We start from the raw sequence: 20,478 nt of genomic DNA, 5'->3' as shown, positions 1-20,478 counted from the left end.
AAAAAAAGAGGTATATATTGAACAAACCAAAACTAATGTAGTTTTACACATTCACCTAACAAGTATCACAACATTTTCACATAACGTTTATTTTCAGTTGTAGTTAGTCACAGTTTCATATTTTATTATTTTATTTTGATTTATAAGAAATTGACACCTCAATAATTGTGAAATTTTTTGTGTCGGTATAACAATATATATAAAAGGAAAAAAAAAAAAAGGTACAAACGGAAGACTGGAAAAAAAAAATGACAAAGTAGCTCAATAAATTAAAATGCAACTGTAGAGGTATTGCCTCTTTTTATATAGTTAATAGAAATTGCACTTATGATTCTGGTTCTCATGTAATATTTTTTAGTATTAGATAAATCTCAAATACATCTTATATATGTTAATTTTTGTTAAACTTATAAAATGATTAAGTTATAACAATTTTAATCCATATAGTAACCATTTGTACATTTAAAACTTTAGATTTTGACTTTGAAAAAAAATCAAATTATGGTGCTTATGATATAATTATGTCTAAATTTTATTACTTACACACCCATTTTTATGAAAAATATTAAAATTACATAAAGCATTTGAGCTCCTATCCCTTTTAAAGGTAACATTATTATTTTGTTGTATGTGTGTTTTTTTATTATTTATTTTTTACCTTCAATAAAAAATTTAATTCTTTAATTTCCCAGTGTGTGTATATTATATAATGTGTGTGTATATATATGTATATATTTATTTATTTATCATGCTTAAGAGCTGTTAAGGACATATTTTTATGTAATTGGCATATCCTTTGACAAAATGCACTTTACTTGTATTTGGGTAACCTAAGAAGGTTCAAGATGATCATTACAAGTGGTTAAATTTAAGACATAAAGATTACTTAAGAATTGTTCAAGAAAAGTGCAATCTACAGGTCTTGATACTGTCGAGATTCATTAAAGCTCGACACATGTCTTGATCTATCGAGCTTACGGGATTTAGACTATAGCCAGCAACGTTTTTATTCTAAAAGACTATTTGTTTATGGATTTGTATAATCCTTATAGGACTAGGAAAACCCAAGATTTGTAGGTTTGTATAATCCTTATTGGACTAGGAAAGTTCAAGGTTTGTGTAAACCTATTTGGAATAGGAGAGCCCATTAAGCTCCTATTTAAAGAAGGTGGAAAAAGAAAAACCTAACCCTAGAGAGTTTCATAAGATTTTCTTTTTGAAATCCTAGCCTTCTTCTATAAAAGAAAGAGTTCTTGTTGGGTTTCTTGTACGTCTTTGGGTTCTATAACCAAGCAAAATCTCTTGCACCAACATTGAAGATTTTATTGGTATTTCTATGTGAAGCTGTTGCAAATCAACTACAACAATCAAAGGATTGCTGAGGAGTTAGTCATGTACTGGGATCCATGCATCGATTGGTTAGTCACGTATTGGGAGCTGTGCATTGAAAGGAGAGATTGTCACTATATTACAAGTTCAATTGGGTATTGGGGTAAAGGTTCAACTGGAGGTTGGTATTAGGTACTGAGATTCCTTTTACTTGTAACCACTTGTTTTGATAATAGTAGATTTTCGGGAGTGGCGATCTTAAATTCACCCGGTGGGGTTTTGCCTTGGCAGTTTTCCTCATTTGTAAACAAATCACCCGTGTCAAATTTATTTTCCGCTACATTGAGTTTAATTGGTGATTTATTTGTGGTACCACGTTTATTGCATGTAATTGAATCTAATTAATTTTACTTGGCTAAATTAATTGATTAAGTTACAAAAGAGGTCAATACATTCTTGGCCTATCAAGAGCTAAGATAGAAAAGTAGTAAAAGCCGCATGTGCTTTCTTCTTTATTATCTTTGGAAGTTGAAACACTTCTGATTTGTAGAATTTCATATAATGAATCATTTAATGATTCAAGCTACTAATTTTGTTGATGACTTTGTTACTTTGATGGAATTTTTCAAGATATGTTTTTAATGTTTCTAAATGTGGTTGATCGGTCAATTCTAGATTGTTGTAAGATAAAACTTGCAAATCTATCTAAGCTTCTTGGAATGGGTATATGATTTGTGAAATTGTCAAACTATGAGTAATTTTGGTGCCACACCCAAAACCACAACTTTGTCTACAACTCACCCATTTTTCGGAAATATTTAAAAGGAAAAAAAGTACAAACGGAAGACTAGGGGAAAAAAAAAAAAAAGACGTTGTAGCTACTGTAGCTACAGTGCCACTTAAACAAACCAAAGTGACACTGTAGCAACTGTACAAAACTTGTGGGGAAAAAAATGGCTCATTACACCAAAAGGGGCACTGTAGAGGCATTGCCTCTTTTTATATAATTAGTAGAAAAAAGAGCACAAATTGATGACTCGAAAAAAAAGTATATATTGAACAAACCAAAAGTACTGTAGTTTTATACATTCACCTAACAAGTATCACAACATTTTCACAAAATATTTATTTTTAGTTGTAGTTGGTCACAGTTTCATATTTTATTATTTTATTTTGATTTATAAGAAATTGACAACTCAATAATTATGAAAATATTGTGAAATTTGTTATGTTAGTATAACAATATATATAAAAGGAAAAAAAAGTACAAACGGAAGACTTGGAAAAAAAAAAACAAAACTGTAGCTACTGTTCAAAACTTAAAAAAAAAAAAAAAAAAAAGAAGAAGAAGACAAAGTGGCTCAATAAACCAAAATTGACATTGTAGAGGCATTGCCTCTTTTTATAGAGTTAATAGAAATTGCACTTATGATTCTGGTTCTCATGTAATATTTTTTAGTATTAGATAAATCTCAAATACATCTTGTATATGTTAATTTTTGTTAAACTTATATAATGATTAAGTTATAACAATTTTAAGCCATATAGTAATCATTTGTACATTTAAAACTTTAGATTTTGACTTAAAAAAAAAATCAAATTATGGTGCTTATGATATAATTATGTCTAAATTTTATTACTTACACACCCAATTTTATGAAAAATATTAAAATTACATAAAGCATTTGAGCTCCTATCCCTTTTAAAGGTAACATTATTATTTTGTTGTGTGTGTGTTTTATTATTATTATTATTATTTTTTTATCTTCAATAAAAAATTTAATTCTTTAATTTCCTAGTGTGTGTATATTATATATAGTGTGCGTGTATATATATATATTTATTTATTTATTTATCATGCTTAAGAGCTGTTAAGGACATATTTTTATATAATTGGTATATCCTTTGACAAAACGTACTTTATTTGTATTTAGGTAAATCTAAGAAGGTTCAAGATGTTCACTACAAGTGGTTAAATTGAAGATATGAAGATTACTTAAGAACTGCTCAAGAAAAGTGCAATCTGCAGGTTTCGATACTTCTTCGATAGAAGCTTGATCTGTCGAGATTCATTAAAGCTCGACACATGTCTCGATCTATTGAGCTTACGGGATTTAGACTATAGCCAGCAATGTTTTTATTCTAAAAGACTACTTGTTTATGGGTTTTTATAATCCTTATAGGATTAGGAAAATCCAAGATTTGTGGGTTTGTATAATCCTTATTGGATTAGGAAAGCCCAAGGTTTGTGTAAACCTATTTAGAATAGGAGAGCCCATTAAGCTTCTATTTAAAGAATGTGGAAAAAGAAAAACCTAACCCTAGAGAGTTTCATAAGGTTTTCTTTTTAAAACCCTAGCCTCCTGTTATAGAAGAAAGAGTTATTGCTGTGTTTCTTGTACGCCTTTGAGTTTTGTAACCAAGCAAAGTCTCTTGCACCAACATTGAAGATCTTATTGGTGTTTCTATATGAAACTGTTGCAAATTAACTACAACAATCAAAGGGTTGCTGTGGAGTTAGTCATGTACTGGGATCCGTGCATCGATTGGTTAGTCACGTATTGGGAGCCGTGCATTGAAAGAAGAGATTGTTACTACATTACAAGTCCAATTGGGTATTGGAGTAAGGGTTTAATTGGAGGTTGGTATTAGGTATTAAGATTCCTTTTACTTGTAATCGCTTGTTTTGATAATAGTGGATTCTCAGGAGTGATGACCTTAAATTCACCCGGTGGAGTTTTGCCTCTGTAGTTTTTCTCATTTGTAAACAAATCACCCGTATCAAATTTATTTTCTGCTACATTGAGTTTACTTGGTGATTTGTTTGTGCTACCACGCTTATTGCATGTAATTGAATCTAATTAATTTCACTTGGCTAAATTAATTGATTAAGTTATCAAAGAGGTCAATACATTCTTGGCCTATCAAGAGCTAAGGTAGAAAAGTAGAAAAAGCCGCATGTGCTTTCTTCTTTATTATCTTTGGAAGTTGAAACACTTCTGATTTGTGGAATTTCATATCATGAAATCATTTAATGATTCAAGCTATTAATTTCGGTGATGACTTTGTTACTTTGATGGGATTTTTCAAGATATGTTTTTAATGTTTCTGAATGTGGTGGACTGGTCAATTCTAGATCGTTGTAAGATAAAACTTTCAAATCTATCTAAGCTTCTTGTAATTCTGGTGCTACACCCAAAACCATAACTTTGTCTACAACTTACCCATATTGCGAGTTGTGATTGGTGGAGGAGTGTCCCCACATGGACCCACCACCCCTCCACCAACCACAATTCGCCACATGGGCAAGTTGTGGGCAAAGTTGTGGTTTTAGGTGTGACACCAAAATTTTTCTCAAACTATTTTAGATCTCCCTCTCCAGGTCGCGAGGGGGGAGGGGGGGGGGGTGTGTGTGTTTCCAAAAACTTCAATTAGTTTATCAAAGTTAATTTGGAGTTACTTCCTAAATTATATAGAAGGCTCATATGGGATAAGACGAAACTGAGGTTCTCTAAACTGAGGTTGTGATTGTTTCCACTAAAAGGAAAATATTTTAAAGTGTTTAGATGTATCCTTGAAAATATTTCAAAATTTTTATTTTCAAATATTTGGCTTGTATGGAAAAAAAATTTCTAGCAGGATGAACACGTAATCCACAATACAAAAATCCAATCCCACATCAGTCAAACAAACAATCCTTAACAAAAAAAATTTTTACGCAACATTAATCCCAAATCTCATAAAAAACTTGCACCATCTTTGAATAGTGCAAATTTTTTGTACGTATTGGACCATCTTTGATAAGCCCAAACCCTACGCTAGTATACTAGCACTATTATGTGATCAAAGTTTAACTGTTTAAGTTATCCACTTGTTGCAAGTGATTCGAATTAAAATTATAATTTTAGTGTGTGTTTGTATTCAGCTTCTGCGTTTTCCTGCTGCGTTTTGTTCCTTTTTTTTTTGTTTTTTTTTTTTTGTTTTCATGCGTTTTGGGGTATTGCGGTTACTGTTCAATGAACAGTAACTGCAAATGTTGACTTTCTGCAATGAACAGTGCATATATGCACTGTTCACGGACCCACAAATTTCATTTTTTATCAATTTTTTCATTAAAAATGGGTCCCACAGCACTATTCACACATTTAAAAATTATTTTCCTACAGTATTTTCAGTTTTCAGTTTTCAGTTTTCAGTTTTCAGTTTCAGCAAAATAAGTTCTATCCAAACACACCCTTAGTATCAAATGATTAAAATAGCTTTAGCATAAAACAAATTGTTTTTTTTTTTTTTTGATATAGATAGAAATTCTATTATAACCTAATCTATGTGTATATGTGTGTGAAACTCCCTCCTGGAAACTTGAACCTCAATCCTTACCCCTCCTACACCCCACAAACATTTATACTTATGGAGTGACCATCGCACTAAGGGTGTACAGTGGTGCATAAAACAAATTGTTAAGTGTGAACAGTTGCACTTAAAAAGAGTATTAATTCCAAGTATGTAATATTGATTCAAGCTATTAATTTCGGTGATGACTTTCAGAAACTCATCTTTCAGAGAGGACTTTGTTACTTTGATGGGATTTTTCAAGATATATTTTTAATGTTTCTGAATGTGGTTGATCGGTCAATTCTAGATCTTTGTAAGATAAAACTTGCAAATCTATATAAGCTTCTTGGAATGGGTATATGGTTTGCGAAATTGTCAAAATATGAGTAATACTAGTGCCACACCCAAAACCACAACTTTGTCCACAATTCGCCCATGTTACGAGTTGTGGTTGGTGGAGGGGTGTCCCCACATGGACCCACCATCACCCCTCCACCAACCACAACTCGCCACATGGGTGAGTTGCGGGCAAAGTTGTGGTTTTAGATGTAGCACCAAAATTTTTCTCAAACTATTTTAGATCTCCCTCTCCAAGTCAGGGGGGTGGGGGTGGTTTCCAAAAACTTCAATTAGTTTATCAAAAGTTAATTTGGAGTTACTTCCCAAATTATATGGAAGGCTCATATGGGACAAGAGGAAACTGAGGTTCTCTATACTAAGGCTGTGATTGTTTCCACTAAAAAGAAAATATTTTTAGCATAATGAACACGTAATCCACAATAAAAAAATCCAATCCCACAACAATCAAACAAACAATCCTCAATAAAAAATTTTACTACGCAACATTAATCCCAAATCTCGTAAAAACCTTGCACCATCTTTGAATAGTGCAAGTTTTTTGTACGTATTGGACCATCTTTGATAAGCCCAAACCCTACGCTAGTAGACTAACACTATTATGTGATCAAATTTTATAGTTATCGACTTGTTGCAAGTGATTCGAATTAAAATTATAATTTTAGTATCAAATGATTAAAATAGCTTTGGCATAAAACAAATTGTTAAGTGTGAACAGCTGCACTTAAAAAGAGTATTAATTCCAAGTATGTAATATGCGACGTAAGATCGCATTTTGAAGAGGAGATTTAGATGTGAAAGACTAGTGACTAGCGAGTCATCTAGATATTGCGCATTAAAGTCTTGTCAAAGATTAAAGCTGCAGAATGAGGAAGCTCGAGAAGAAACGGATCGAGTCTGCAGAAAGAACATTGAATCTGCAGAAAAGAATAAAACGGCTGTAGCTTAGCTTGTAATTGGTTTCTTTGTATAAAGCTACTTGTAGTTTTGTTAGTTTTAGTTAGCACATGATAAACACGTTACTACTTAAATGCACAGCTATACAGTTAGTTAGGATTAGTTGTTAGTCAAGTTAGTGTTTACCTGCCTCTGATGGTTGTATATAAACCTCTTTGTAATCTCAAGTTAATGTGAATATTCATCCAATCGAATCTGATAAGTATATGACTAAATCTAACAAATCTTAGAGTCACCAACTCTGAACTTCTCTTATTGAACTTTTCTTGGAGTTAAAAAAGAGTATGTTTTACTAAACACTTAGGTATATATCTAGAAGGCTCTTTAATCCAGTTAAAGTACTCATACCTAGTAGTATATATATACCTGGTCCAATATTACCTAATATTTTAGTCTTTCTTTCTATCCTTATTGAATGAATCCAATTTTTACTTCAGGCACTAACGTCTTCGTACGTCATTAACATATGATTTTATGTTTACCCTGAGACATTGAAGTTGCCAATACTATCCTGAATTTTTCGTATCAAGAATACGTTTTCAATGCTGTTGACTAGGCAACTCTATTAATTGGATACTTTTATCGGCAAAATGTCAATCTGGACAGACAAATTGATATTGATAATATATTCAAATGAAAATTTTGTGCTGGAGACAATATCAACCAATCCGTTGAAAAAGAAAAAAGGAAAAAGAAAAAAACACAATACATGCGTGTGCAAGAAAAATTGAATGATCACTCATAACAAATATGACGTAACTATAGGTATTATATATATTGGGATTCAAAGGTTTGGTTGGTTCTGGGAATCGTCAAAATTTTTAGCAATTTAGAAGTGTGTGTGAATGTTGAGACTTGAGATATATAGTTAGGTAGATGACAAGACATTAGTAAGTTTTTTTTTTCTTAGACAAGAACATCAGAAAAAAATTTAGCTTTGATAAGTCGAACATAAGCGTCAGATTCTAGGACAATTTCTTCTACTTTCAAAGTCTATATTGATTTACAAATTCGCAGTATATGTGTTAGAACTGCGCGTACAAAATGTAAACTAAAATGTGACGAGGGGGTTAGAAAATTGAGGAAGAATGATTTCTGATTTGCGCGTTCCGAAGTACGTACGTACATACCACTTGAAAGTACATGCCTTTAGTTTTAATTTTCTGCCACAACAAATTTCTATCAAATGGAGCATGCTCCAATGTCCAATTTAGGCTTCAATAGTCTACACCCCCTCTTAATGTAGCAGGAAAAAAAAAAAAGACTAGTTATTGTTTCAAACTCTCAGACTTGAAATGTTTTACACAATATCCGACTTTCATACCAAGTGTTCACATTTTACACATGAAATGATATAGATATTGTGAGTACTACTTATACGAAACAATTGCGACCTTAAGAAATGAATTTTTTTTACTATAAACTACAAGACTTGCCACATCAATCGGGGCTAGGAAAAAAAAGAAAAGGTACTATTTGCACTGGATATACCTCAAACATGCTGTGGCTAGGAAATACCTCTCATACCAAATCCGGAATAAGTAGCCAACAGTTCTTAAAAAAGTGAGGGTGCTAGCCTTCTCAAAGGATCAATTTAACATTAATCTTGAAGCAGATGGTCTACCTAATCAAATCCAAAAGAGCTTTAGATGCCTTTTTCTGAAATAATTTTAATTCAAGAAGATACTTAAAATTTCGTTTATTATATATTGAGGAAATTTTTAGACTGATTTTTATATATAAAAAAATGGAGGAAATTACGATCTTGTTTCATCCAAATTTATATCACTTATCAATCCTCCAATTGACTTCTTAGAACTTAGTAAGGTGAAAGCTACAATTTGCTCTATCACACCGTTCTCTTTCTCCCTATCTCCCTCCAATAATAGCAATAAAATAATTGTGGAAAAAAAGAGTGAAAAAAAAGCACCACGATATATATGTATGACTGAATCCATTTTAGCTATTAGTGACTTTGTAATAACAACCACTTAAGCAAATATGTCTTTTTTATTGTCTTGCCAGGAGAAGAGGAAGTTTACCTACCCCAGAGAGAGGAATTGCCTAACACAAAAATAAGATATGCTGTAAATTATTCAGCCAAACAAAAAAAAGTTATGCTGTGAATCACGATAAGAAGATGGTCAATTTATAGGAATCCATGATTACTAATGTGTATAACATGAAGTTAGTGGAGAATAACATATCAATTTGAGGAAAATGGAATGATTACTTCATTAGTGACAATAACCAGTGAATAAAAATGGACTGATTATACAGAGACTCGTCAAGGATCGATCGATGTTGAAATCAAAAAGGAAACCCTAATTGATTATAATATATATATATATTCTCATGTCTATTAGGTTAAGACGTGATCCATTCGTCCACCTAAAACAAAAATGGGTAACTTTTCAAGGGCGTAAAAACTAATTTTCTAATCAAAACTATACTAATAAATTGATATCAATATATTGCTTCCCTTCAATAAATCTAAATTATGTCACCTTCACCAAATTTGAGATAGTTTAATCCACAAACACCTATAACTAGTACTCTATGCTTGTTTAGGATATGGTAGATTAACCTTTGTCTTCCGTCTTTGACTGTCCTGCTTTTATATAGAGACATTCAACTTTTTCGACAAAAGCATCATTCACGTTTAGTAATAGTTCTTTAAAATAATTTGAATTTTCAAGACTATAAGCAGCATTAGCAACAATGAACATGCATGCACGTAACAGAAAAATGCAACACCAAGCATAAAGTAGGGTTTTCATGAATTATAATGATATTTTGATTGTCTTTTCTGTGTTTTCAATTTTTGGCTGCTAGTTGATAAAGGGATAAAAAATGAAAAAGGAATAGGAGCAGCATGCATATTATTTTTATTATATTATATATAGCATATTATTAAATACCAGTACACAACAAGTTAACTCTAACTGAGTTTATAATAAAAAAATATCAACTCCAAGTTTGGATGATTATAAAACTATAAATAATAACAATACACATGCGGATTCGATGATTTCGTAGTAGCCCACATATTTGACTTTGACTAGTATGTAATACCAAGTACTCACGATCCTTATTCTCTATTTTGTTCGAACTCCAATTTTAGTAGCCATTCATTGCATTGACTTGATTCAAACAGCTTATGTCGATATATCCATTGGTGAGAGAACTACTAGTAATAATATCCAATGCCCTAACTTTCTCCCCCCCACTTTTCTTTTTCTCCTTTTACATTTTTTTTTTTCATTATTTGGGACAGAAACCCCTTTATTGTTTGCTAGTACCATGATAAAATTCAGGGGAAAAAATCATGATAAAAGAACAGATGGCACTAGAGGGAAATGAAAAGTGTAATAAATCATCGAAATTAGAAACATGATTAACGCGTGATGATGAGATGGTATTTTCCATTTTAATAAGTGAGAAGTGAAGTATGCCGACTTGTTCTTTTTACAAAAAAAAAAAAAAAAAAAAAAAAAAAAAGAAGAAAAAAAAAGAAGAGAGTTAGGGTCCGTTTGGTACATGTGTTTAAAAACTGAAAATTGTTGTTTAGAAATACTCACCAAACACCCCATTAACCTCTGATAGCATTTTAATAAATAAGTATCATAAAAAGTTAAGAATAGTGTTCTATGTGTTACAAATAACTATCGATAACCATTAAGATCTCAAGTATAAATAGTGGCTTACACCCTAAGTAATACACAAATTCCAAACTAATCATTTATGTTATCGTACTTAAATTTCATTGACTTAGGGTTCTATATTGTCTTATTAAGGTGTTTATACAAGTAATTACCATATTGCAACAATTCTATTTTTTGCTTAAAAGTTAGTATTGATAGATTAATTTTCATTACACTATAGTGTAGTTAACGTATTTACTCTCAATATGAAAGAATCACTTTTCGTACAAAAAGGAAAGTCCTCTTCGTTGGGGGCCTTGAGGGGGAATTAAGCTATATATATATATATATATATAATTATAATATGCTGTTAATCTTGCAGCTCGAACATTTTTTCCTCAGATCCTTAAGAATTTTGTGCATGGAAAGATGTCAATTCTGCTATAAGACATTCAACATAACTTTTTTAAAATGATGTCCAATTATGAAATTCAAAACTTATTAGCCGGTAAAGGATGCATCCCGTGACCAAATGGGCGCATGAACCAAAAAATAAGTATAAAACATTGTTATCTTAGGTACAACAAATTGTTTAAAAATAAAGAAAAAAAAAGAAAGAAAGAAAAGATTGAAGGGTTTAGGCAATGCAATTTCATTGGATCTTGTCACAATTGACATTTTTCAAAGAAAGTTTTACACGATCAGCTAGTAGCCAATTTGTTAACAGTTGCTTTCTGTAAGGGTCTGTTTGAATACCATTGATTGTTGAAAATTAAAAACTTATTATTGAAAATACTATAACAAAATAATTTTTAAATCTATAAATAGTATCGTAGGACCTAACTTTAAAGTAAAATTTGTATTTTTTTTCATATTTACGGGCCTTGTAATCATTGCACGTGACTTATGAAAAAAAGGTGCAATCCAAACTCAGCTTAAGTAACGTGAAAGAGGGTGTCTTAACTTGCTCAATGAACCGCACGTGGCAAGACCAAAATTTAAAGTATGTGGGCCTGTGGCTAGCTGGTTATGACACAACAGTATCTTGCTCTATATACCACACGTGAGAAGACTAAACTAGCTGATGGCGATGGCCAATAGTTTTTTTTTTTAATTTTATTTTGAGAAGCCTCGTTTATAATTGGGCATTGAGAACACGTGCATCTATATTTCCTAAAATTATCACCATAGTGCTTGGTCAATTAAACAGATTTCTAACTCGTTTCCTTCTTGATAAATATATATATATTATTATATGGTCATTATCTTTAATTAATTCTTCTAATATGACTGCATATTAATATGTGGGAGTGTTTCTCAAGAAAAAAAAAAATGTGGAAGTGGTCGATGATAGGTACACAATATCTTAAAAAATATTTAAAATTGTTGTGATTAGCAAAATCACTTTTTGCTTAGATTTAGTACTAACATAAATTTTAAATTATACACTAATCAAAACATTTTATATCAATAATTATAAGAAAAATTCAATAAAAAAATTATGAATAATATTCATTTAAGTTTTTGTTTAAATTACCAAAGGCATTTAACTAATGATAGTTCGGGTATGTTTGGATTGAACTTATTTTTGCTGAAATTAAAAACTGAAAACTAAAAATACTGTAGTAAAATAATTTTTAAATATGTGAATAGTATCGTGGAACCCATGAACAGTGTGTGAATAGTACATGAACAGTGTATGAACAGTATTTTTTTTTCCTATACAGTAAAATCATGTGATACTACTGTTCACAAAAAAAAAAAAAAAAAAAAAGAGCTAGAAAACATAGACGTGTAACGATGACGCCCAATCCAAACTCCAACTTAGTAATCAGATTGTTCGTCCAACAAATTAAAAAGAAATAAAAACTTTTTTTATTCAAATGCGTGAAGAAGAAAATTAAGTTTTCTTATTGATGTGAGAGACCCATCATATCGGATTAATCACCGTCAAATTCGCAATACAGCAAAAAAAAAAAAAAGAACATCGTCAAATTTGTAACACTAAATTATAAGACACCGTCAAAAAAACACCGTTGTCTTTTGGTTTTTTACAATTTGTTGACAAGTCTAACAAAACTTACTGCATGGCGCATGTCCCCACGGTCCACCCCAGAAAAGTACAAAGGTTCAATTGGATAATGCCATGTCAAATTCATCGGCCGGTCCAATGAAATAATGGCAGATTGGCTAAGATACCATGTACCCAGTCATACTATTCCCAATTGACAACCAAGCAGCATCTTTAAAAAGACAACCAATTAAGCAGCATTAAATAATATAACACTGACTGAAGTCTGTACGGTTTGACTAAGAACCACCCTCGTTTAATATTACTCAAAGACGGCTACATATCAATTTTTGGGACCCAAGTCATTCGCTCAACCCTTTTTTTTTTTTTTTTTGGTTAAAAACGAGTCTTACTCAAAATTTTCATCATTATTAAAAGATAAAAAGGATAGATAAAAATAACACAAAATTGCTATTTTTAATACGTCTCTACTCAAATATGAATATCTATCAAATTAGAATTAGAAATTTTTAAAATCTCAAAAATAATTTATGATTTTTTTTTATACAAAATAAAAATTCTACTCTAATCTAATTTAAATATATATGTACGTAAAGTTCCAACTTGAATACTTGAATCCTGACTTTTATCCCTCTTACACCCCGTATGAATTTTGTACTTGAGAAGTGACTATCATCCTAAAGGTGTATGGTGGTAATTTATGATGATTATGTATTTTCATAACAATTTATCTTTCAATATAGAAAATTAATAAGTTTGTAGAAAATCATCTTTCATTTTATTGTGAAACCAAATTTTTAACAATTTTGGTGATCTAAAAATAATATATTATAGTTGGTTCTTTTATAAGGGAAAAGTTAATAGATGTCGTAATGGCATTAGTTCAAGAAATATTTTAGAAACCGTTTATGGGAAATGAAAAAAAAAAACTAAATGTTTTGTTAACTTTTTATATTTTCCATGAAATTAGTATAAAAAAATTTCCAAAAATGATCATTTACTAAATGCCCTAAGGATATATGTTAACGGAACCCTTCTTTTAATCTACAAATCAATTAGATTTCAATTGAAGTCTAATTTTGTGACACATCTCTCATCTAATTTTTAAAATTTTTGTGCCAAAATTAATGATGCATTAACATTAAAATGGAAGCCAAGAATGACACTCCTCATTCATTTAGGCAAAAACATCTCACCTGCATACTTTTATATTTCTATTGGTGGAATCCAATTAGACTTTCAATTAGAACCTAATCTTGCGCCACATGTTCCATATAATTTTAATTTTAATTTTTGTGCCAAATGAGTAATTAGTGCAAATGCTGAAGAGTAAAAAGAAAAAATAGAAAAAGAATGGTTTGGTTTGACTTTGACAATGTACTGACCTGATTATTGGCAACGAGGATTGTGCAATTTTTTTTTTTTTTTAAATAACTAAAATGGAATTCATATTTATGTTGGACTTAGGCTTCAGTTTAGGTTTCGTTTCTATTTAAACCAAATCTAAATCAACATATTCTAAACTTTAGTATATAGAAAGGTAATAGCATTAGCCATCAATATATTTTATTTTTCTTATAGTCTTTTATTATTATATAAATAGTGGTTAGACCAATTAAAATTGAGAATTTCATGAATAACAATTTAAATAAATTTTTTTCATTTATTTTGAATGAATTAATATTTATTTTATAAGTAGCTATTTATATTTTCAAACACAAACATTATATATATATAGACACACACTTGATAAAAATTTAATACACATTGAGTTATACTTATTTGTAATGTATCTTATGTATATGCATGCAGTTGTAAGTTAGTAAATTTTATATTTGTCATTTCATTATATGTCCAATATTATTTTAACTAAAATCTCATTAATGTTTCTAACTAAAATATTTTTTAAAAGTCCAAACATAAAAATAAATGTTTGAAACGACTCGATCTCATCTATTCGGCATTGTGCTTTATATTACGTCCAAAATTCTTTTGACATTAAAAAAGGAAAAAAGGCCAAATGAATCGTTTAGGTGGAGCTAGACACCAACATTGTTACACTCAGATCTCAATGTCCCAATTCAATTTCGAAGAGGTAGAATTTACCCAAACTTTTATGACTTCAAGAAAATAAGTAGGTCTAGAAACACAATATTTTTTTACCTCCACTAACATATCATGTTGTTATTGATACATAATAAAAGTAGTGACAATAATAGGTCAAAATGAAAATAATGTTGTTATAATCATGACAGATCATATCAATAATTATGAAAAAAGTTGAGAAATATTTTTTTTCCCAAGCACTACTCTATGAAAATATTGTCATTGGCTTCCTTTGTATACATTTGATCCGCCACAAAATTATTAACTGTATATAAATGCATCCCCAATTAAGGAAATTTTTTCAAGTTCTTTGACATCCCAATGGAATGGCACTGTCCATTGTTCAACAGAAGTATTTATTTAGAAATGAGTAACTTAATGTGTAAATACATACACACACATATATAAACATAATGAATAGATTAATTTTCAGACTTGAATTATTTTTATACACTTTCGTTTATGAAATTTAGTAAAAAGCATTCATCATGTCCGTGTGTTCAGTTCTCATACATGGTCAATAACGAAAATTTAATGTCAAACCTATTTTGGACGTTTCAACCTTTTGTACTGTTGATCTTTTGTCTGATTCACTTACTGATCAGCAACTTTTACCAGTCTCACTAATCGCTATATGACACTTTCCGTAGTCTCAGTCTGCCAAGCCTTACCGAAGTCAATTATTTAGATTTCTTTTATATACATATATTTTGAAGACAGATTCTCCTTCCTGGAAATTGCTAAGAATTTTATATTCTTCTTTGCCTGCTAGGCAAGAACATATCTTAGTATAAATAGCCAACTAAGGCCTTGGAAAATTTTAAGCTCAAAGATATAAGAGAAAAAAAGGAGCGTAGAGAGCATTTGAGAGAAGTGTTGCGCAACTTACAAAAACAAAGATGGTGAGAGCTCCTTGCTGTGAAAAGATGGGACTAAAGAAGGGTCCCTGGACTCCTCAAGAAGATCAAATTTTAATCTCCTACATCCAAAAATATGGCCATGGAAATTGGCGTGCGCTCCCAAAACAAGCTGGTAATTACAAATTCTTACATGTCCAGGCCATATAGATTTTTGCTATACAGATTATAGAATTAGAAATACATGGACAAGCTTAAGAAAAGGAATAAAAAAAGAGTTACGCCATGGTTTCATCTTTCTCATATGGGGTTATATTTATTTCTAGTAGTCTCATCTTTTTCTTGGTCTATATCTTATGTTGTTTAGGTCTACTAAGATGTGGAAAGAGTTGCAGACTCCGCTGGACAAATTACTTAAGGCCAGATATCAAGAGAGGAAACTTCAGCAAAGAAGAAGAGGAAACTATCATTAAGTTGCATGAAATGCTAGGGAATAGGTATGCATCAATTCATTTACCAGTTTATAAATGAAATCATTTTCTTTCTTTATCCCCAAAATATAGTACTTAGCTGTTTGCATTACACGAACATTAATATATAAACAAACACAAATTTCAAAGGAAGCCACTATATTTCACTTTTCAATATCTTATTATGGACCTTTTTTTTAGCGGGAGAAGGTAAATCTTGGTGGAGATTCAATAAATTAATAGAAAAGTTTTCAAGTATTTTTTTTGGTGGTGGGTTTACTAGCCCCATTATCTTCAATGTACTAGTTGTTTTTTTTTATGTTTAATTAGTGGGGACTCGAAGCCATCAATATGAAAAATAAAGGAATACGTCTCTCTCCCAAGTCTCAACTTTGTGTCACAAAAGACAAACAAGTGGGGCTGAAAGATTCTCAAAATTGTTCTGGCCATAGCTTGTAGCACATGCAGATATGAAAGATGTCTGTAATTTTTCGATCATTAATTTTGACACCTCAAATTAAAGTAATTATTTAGTTGGATAAACAATCATACGCTTTTCTTCTTCTGCTAGCAACTATACTATACATATCTCAAACAAATTATTTTCCTTCGTTTTTAGGTGGTCAGCAATTGCAGCAAGATTACCAGGAAGAACTGACAATGAAATAAAAAATGTCTGGCACACCCATCTGAAGAAAAGACTCAAACAAAACCAGGCCAATCCAGAAACCAAGCTACAACCTACAAATTGTGATTCCAATGCCCCAATGCAATCAGAATCCTCCAGCTTGAATGTTCCTTCACAGCAAGGGTTTGAGAGTCCAGCATATACAACAATGTCCCCACAAACATCTTCTAGTGATGATATTTCATCGACCACAGATGCTTCAATGGCAACCATGGACCAAAACAGCATGACCAATGATGTCAAAGATGAACAAATTGATATCTGGGAAACTTTTCCCGAAATCGATGAAGGGTTTTGGTCTGAAGCACCTTTGGCTGAAAATACAAGCATGCCATCGAGTTTATTGGCAAACAATGATGAATTATTACAAGCCCAATTTCCATTCAACTCAACTGAGTTAGTGGAACCAGACTATAGCGATGGCTCAAATATTATTGATGATGGCATGGATTTTTGGTACAACCTTTTCATTGGAGCTGGGGGCTCACCAGAATTATCAGAATTTTAAAAATTAATTTTATTTTCTGTTTGGAGGCTTGGATATCTTTGAAAAATATCTTGGTACCATGATTTTGATCGTTATAACAACGGAAGGACAGCAATTCCAAGCGTGGGGCGCAGATTTCTCTCCTAGTCCAAAAGCAAGAATCACTGGTTGACGAAGAAACAAAAGGCAGGTCTTGCTCATGAGTTATGAGGATGACCAAGGTGGTAATTAAAAGGGAGGCAAATCGTAAAACACATGCTTTATCCTTTATGGACCAGAAACAAGTGAAGGACAAAAACATTGACTTAGATACAGTTTTGTAAAGTGATAGAAAGACTTCCAAAAGCATTATAGCATAATCCTTTATTGAACAAACAAAGTTACATACGTTTCTTCAGCTTAGCCCTTGTTAATTAAATTTGTGTAACCATGGCATCAGTACCATTATTGTATTTAGAGGCAAGACATCCACATACGTTCGGTGGATAGAATTTATTGGTTGTTTTAGTTAAATTATTGATTTGGTGATGAATGATGAATAAAATTAATTTGTTGATATTTGAATGGTTAATACCTTGGGTAACTCTTACTTAATTTTAAATTATTTATTTGAAAAATCTCATGGTTGGTTACCTGTTCTAAACATGGATGTTGTTATTTACTTTTTTATTTATAAATTCATGTGTTGTATATAATTTGAAGTTCAAAGAACTTTAAAATTTAAATAGGTTAGGATTTTGAACTTATAACACCCCATTCATGATGATTGTTTGTTACTATCGAGTCAAAGCACCAATTATTAGGTTTTTTTTTTTTTTTTTTTTTTTTTTTTTTGGGTAAGTAGATTCAAACCCAAGTATTTTATTTGATGACAAAAAAAATTTACCAATTGTGATCACCAAAACCCACATAAGAAGTCAATGTTATTTAACTATAGAATTATTATTATTTTTAAATCTCTAGTAAAAATCATTGAATAATAAGTAAATAAATAAAGTTATTGAATAATGTACCATTGACATTGAAAAAAGTAACCATCAACCCAACCTTTGAATTATTCTGTTGTGATAAGATGCTCAAGAGAGATGTAAAGACTGGGTATAAATATTGTTAGACTATGAACTATGTCATTCTATCTCAAAATTAATTGGTGATAAGGAAGATGTACTTAAATCCTTTATGACACTGGATATCTCACTAAGCAGGCTTGTTTTTAGGGTGGTCATAGGGAGCTTAATTATGCGTCCACCCCCCCCCCCCCCCCAACACAAAAAACAATGCCCCCCACGATGAGGTTCTTGTGACTTGAACATATGACTTTAGCTCCGATGCCACTTGTCAAATTGTGAGTTGTGCCACTCTATTTCTAAACCAATTGGTGATGAAAAAAATACACTTAGATCTTTTATAGTATTCGACATCACGTCTCATGAGCCTGTTTTTAGAGCGGTCATAGAGAGCCAAATTGTGGTTATCCAACAAATATTCATGATGTCCATTGTCACTTACAACATATACTAGCATCATGCTTGAATATCTCATAAAAATGGGACAAATTAATTTGTTTTATGAAAATTCCAAATGCTACTAAAAAATATGGGGAAATGGTTCTTCCAATTGAATTCTCCAATTTCTTCTCATTTTTAACTAAATGTGAGACACATTAAATTTATTTAATTTTTAATTGCCACATGTTTTACATTTAAATAAAATTAGAAGAAATTAGAAAATTTAATAGGATGGGATATATCTTTTCCTAAAAACTTCAGACAAAAAAATCATGGTTTTTTTTTTTCCTGGCAACATGGTGCAAAAGTCAAAAAAATTCATGGATGAAAAGAAGTGCTGGAACGAGAGGGAGAGGCCAGAAGGGGCAGCTAAGAAATTAAAGGACGGAGTAAAAATAAGCAAAATGCGAATATTCTCATCAGATAACAACTAAAATTCTGGTATCGGAAATATGATACTGATGATTGAATGACTTGCCAACCTTAATTTGCTGACCATATCAAGCTTGCACTCTTAATTAGTCATAGAAAATTTTCGATAGAGGATTTCCCTTGCGTAAACGAATGATACAATTTGACCATTTAACACATGATTTGAAGAAAATTTAAGAACTATAAGCTATAACTCTAACCCAAGAAAGCATTCTGCGCCTCTCAAAAAAAGAAAGTCTGTTATTATAAATGCAATTCTTTGTTTTGGAACTTATAATGTGACAAATTTTAGGCCAACTTATGTTTAACGTTTTGAAACCTCATTTCTTTTCTAGGTACGGTTGTACTTTTACATTACCTAACTTATTAATTGTTAAGCAAAATAAACCAATGAAATATAAGTTATTTCAAGCACAGAAGGAATTTTTTCCCATAGGACCACAGGCGAAATTAAGTTCAAGGTGACAGAGATGCTTTTGTTTTTTGGTAGTGTGAACAAGAAGTATCATCATAGAAGAGTTTTACAAGATATTACTACTCAAATATAGAGATACAATTAAGTCAAAAAAAAAAAAGTAGAGAGATACGGTGACAGACAAGTAAGCCAAAACATCACATAAAGAGATATCATTGTCTTCTGTACATGCTGTCCCATTTCGTTCATGACTTCAAGCAAAGATACAATTTATCGGTCAAGCTAGAAAAAATGGAAAGTAGTATAGAAAGTGGAAAGCTCTTCAAAACTGTCCACTGCCTTTAACCCTTAGAAGTCGTTACTGAAATTTACTAGTAATTCACCACTAGGTTCTCGCAACTTCGGTCGTTCTTTCATGATGTTTGCTTTTTATGATTTTCCATTTTCCACTTGCAGATATTATAATCTCAATGCAAGTTGATTTGTTCCTTAAAATTCCACCTCCCTCGTATTAACAGTCAATGACTGAATGACATCACTCCAAGAGAAAAAGAATTTTGTTTTTGAAAACCATCAAATCATGCACCAATTAAATGTATCTAAATCTAGACCTACCGGGAAATTGCTTCCAAAAGAAAAATCGAGAAGAAGATATTTTATGTAAATTGTATCATAAATTAAAGGAGAAATTACTTTAAAAGGTCAAGACCTTATACCCTAGAATAATACAAAAGCAGAGCTTGAGTTATTCCTCAAAAGGTATTTTTATATTAGGTTTCATCATTTTATTAGGACTAGTGCCCTAAAACTCAATTGTTAATTAAATAATAATAGATATTTTTTTAGATTACCTTAGCACGA

At 31.1% G+C, this 20,478-nt stretch overlaps 1 protein-coding gene across 1 annotated transcript; it reads left to right on the top strand.

The window, feature by feature from the left end:
* Positions 1 to 15,525: 15,525 nt before the first annotated feature.
* LOC126688637 (transcription factor MYB14-like) lies at positions 15,526 to 17,833 on the top strand. Its single transcript, XM_050383402.1, has 3 exons — positions 15,526 to 15,792; positions 15,985 to 16,114; positions 16,707 to 17,833. The coding sequence occupies exons 1-3, from the start codon at positions 15,660 to 15,662 to the stop codon at positions 17,281 to 17,283; spliced, it is 840 nt and encodes a 279-aa protein (XP_050239359.1). The 5' UTR covers positions 15,526 to 15,659; the 3' UTR covers positions 17,284 to 17,833.
* Positions 17,834 to 20,478: the final 2,645 nt, after the last annotated feature.

This window comes from Quercus robur, chromosome 6 (assembly GCF_932294415.1).
Source record: "Quercus robur chromosome 6, dhQueRobu3.1, whole genome shotgun sequence".
NCBI classification, from domain to species: Eukaryota; Viridiplantae; Streptophyta; class Magnoliopsida; order Fagales; family Fagaceae; genus Quercus; species Quercus robur.
This window is presented reverse-complemented; position numbering and strand designations above follow the sequence as displayed.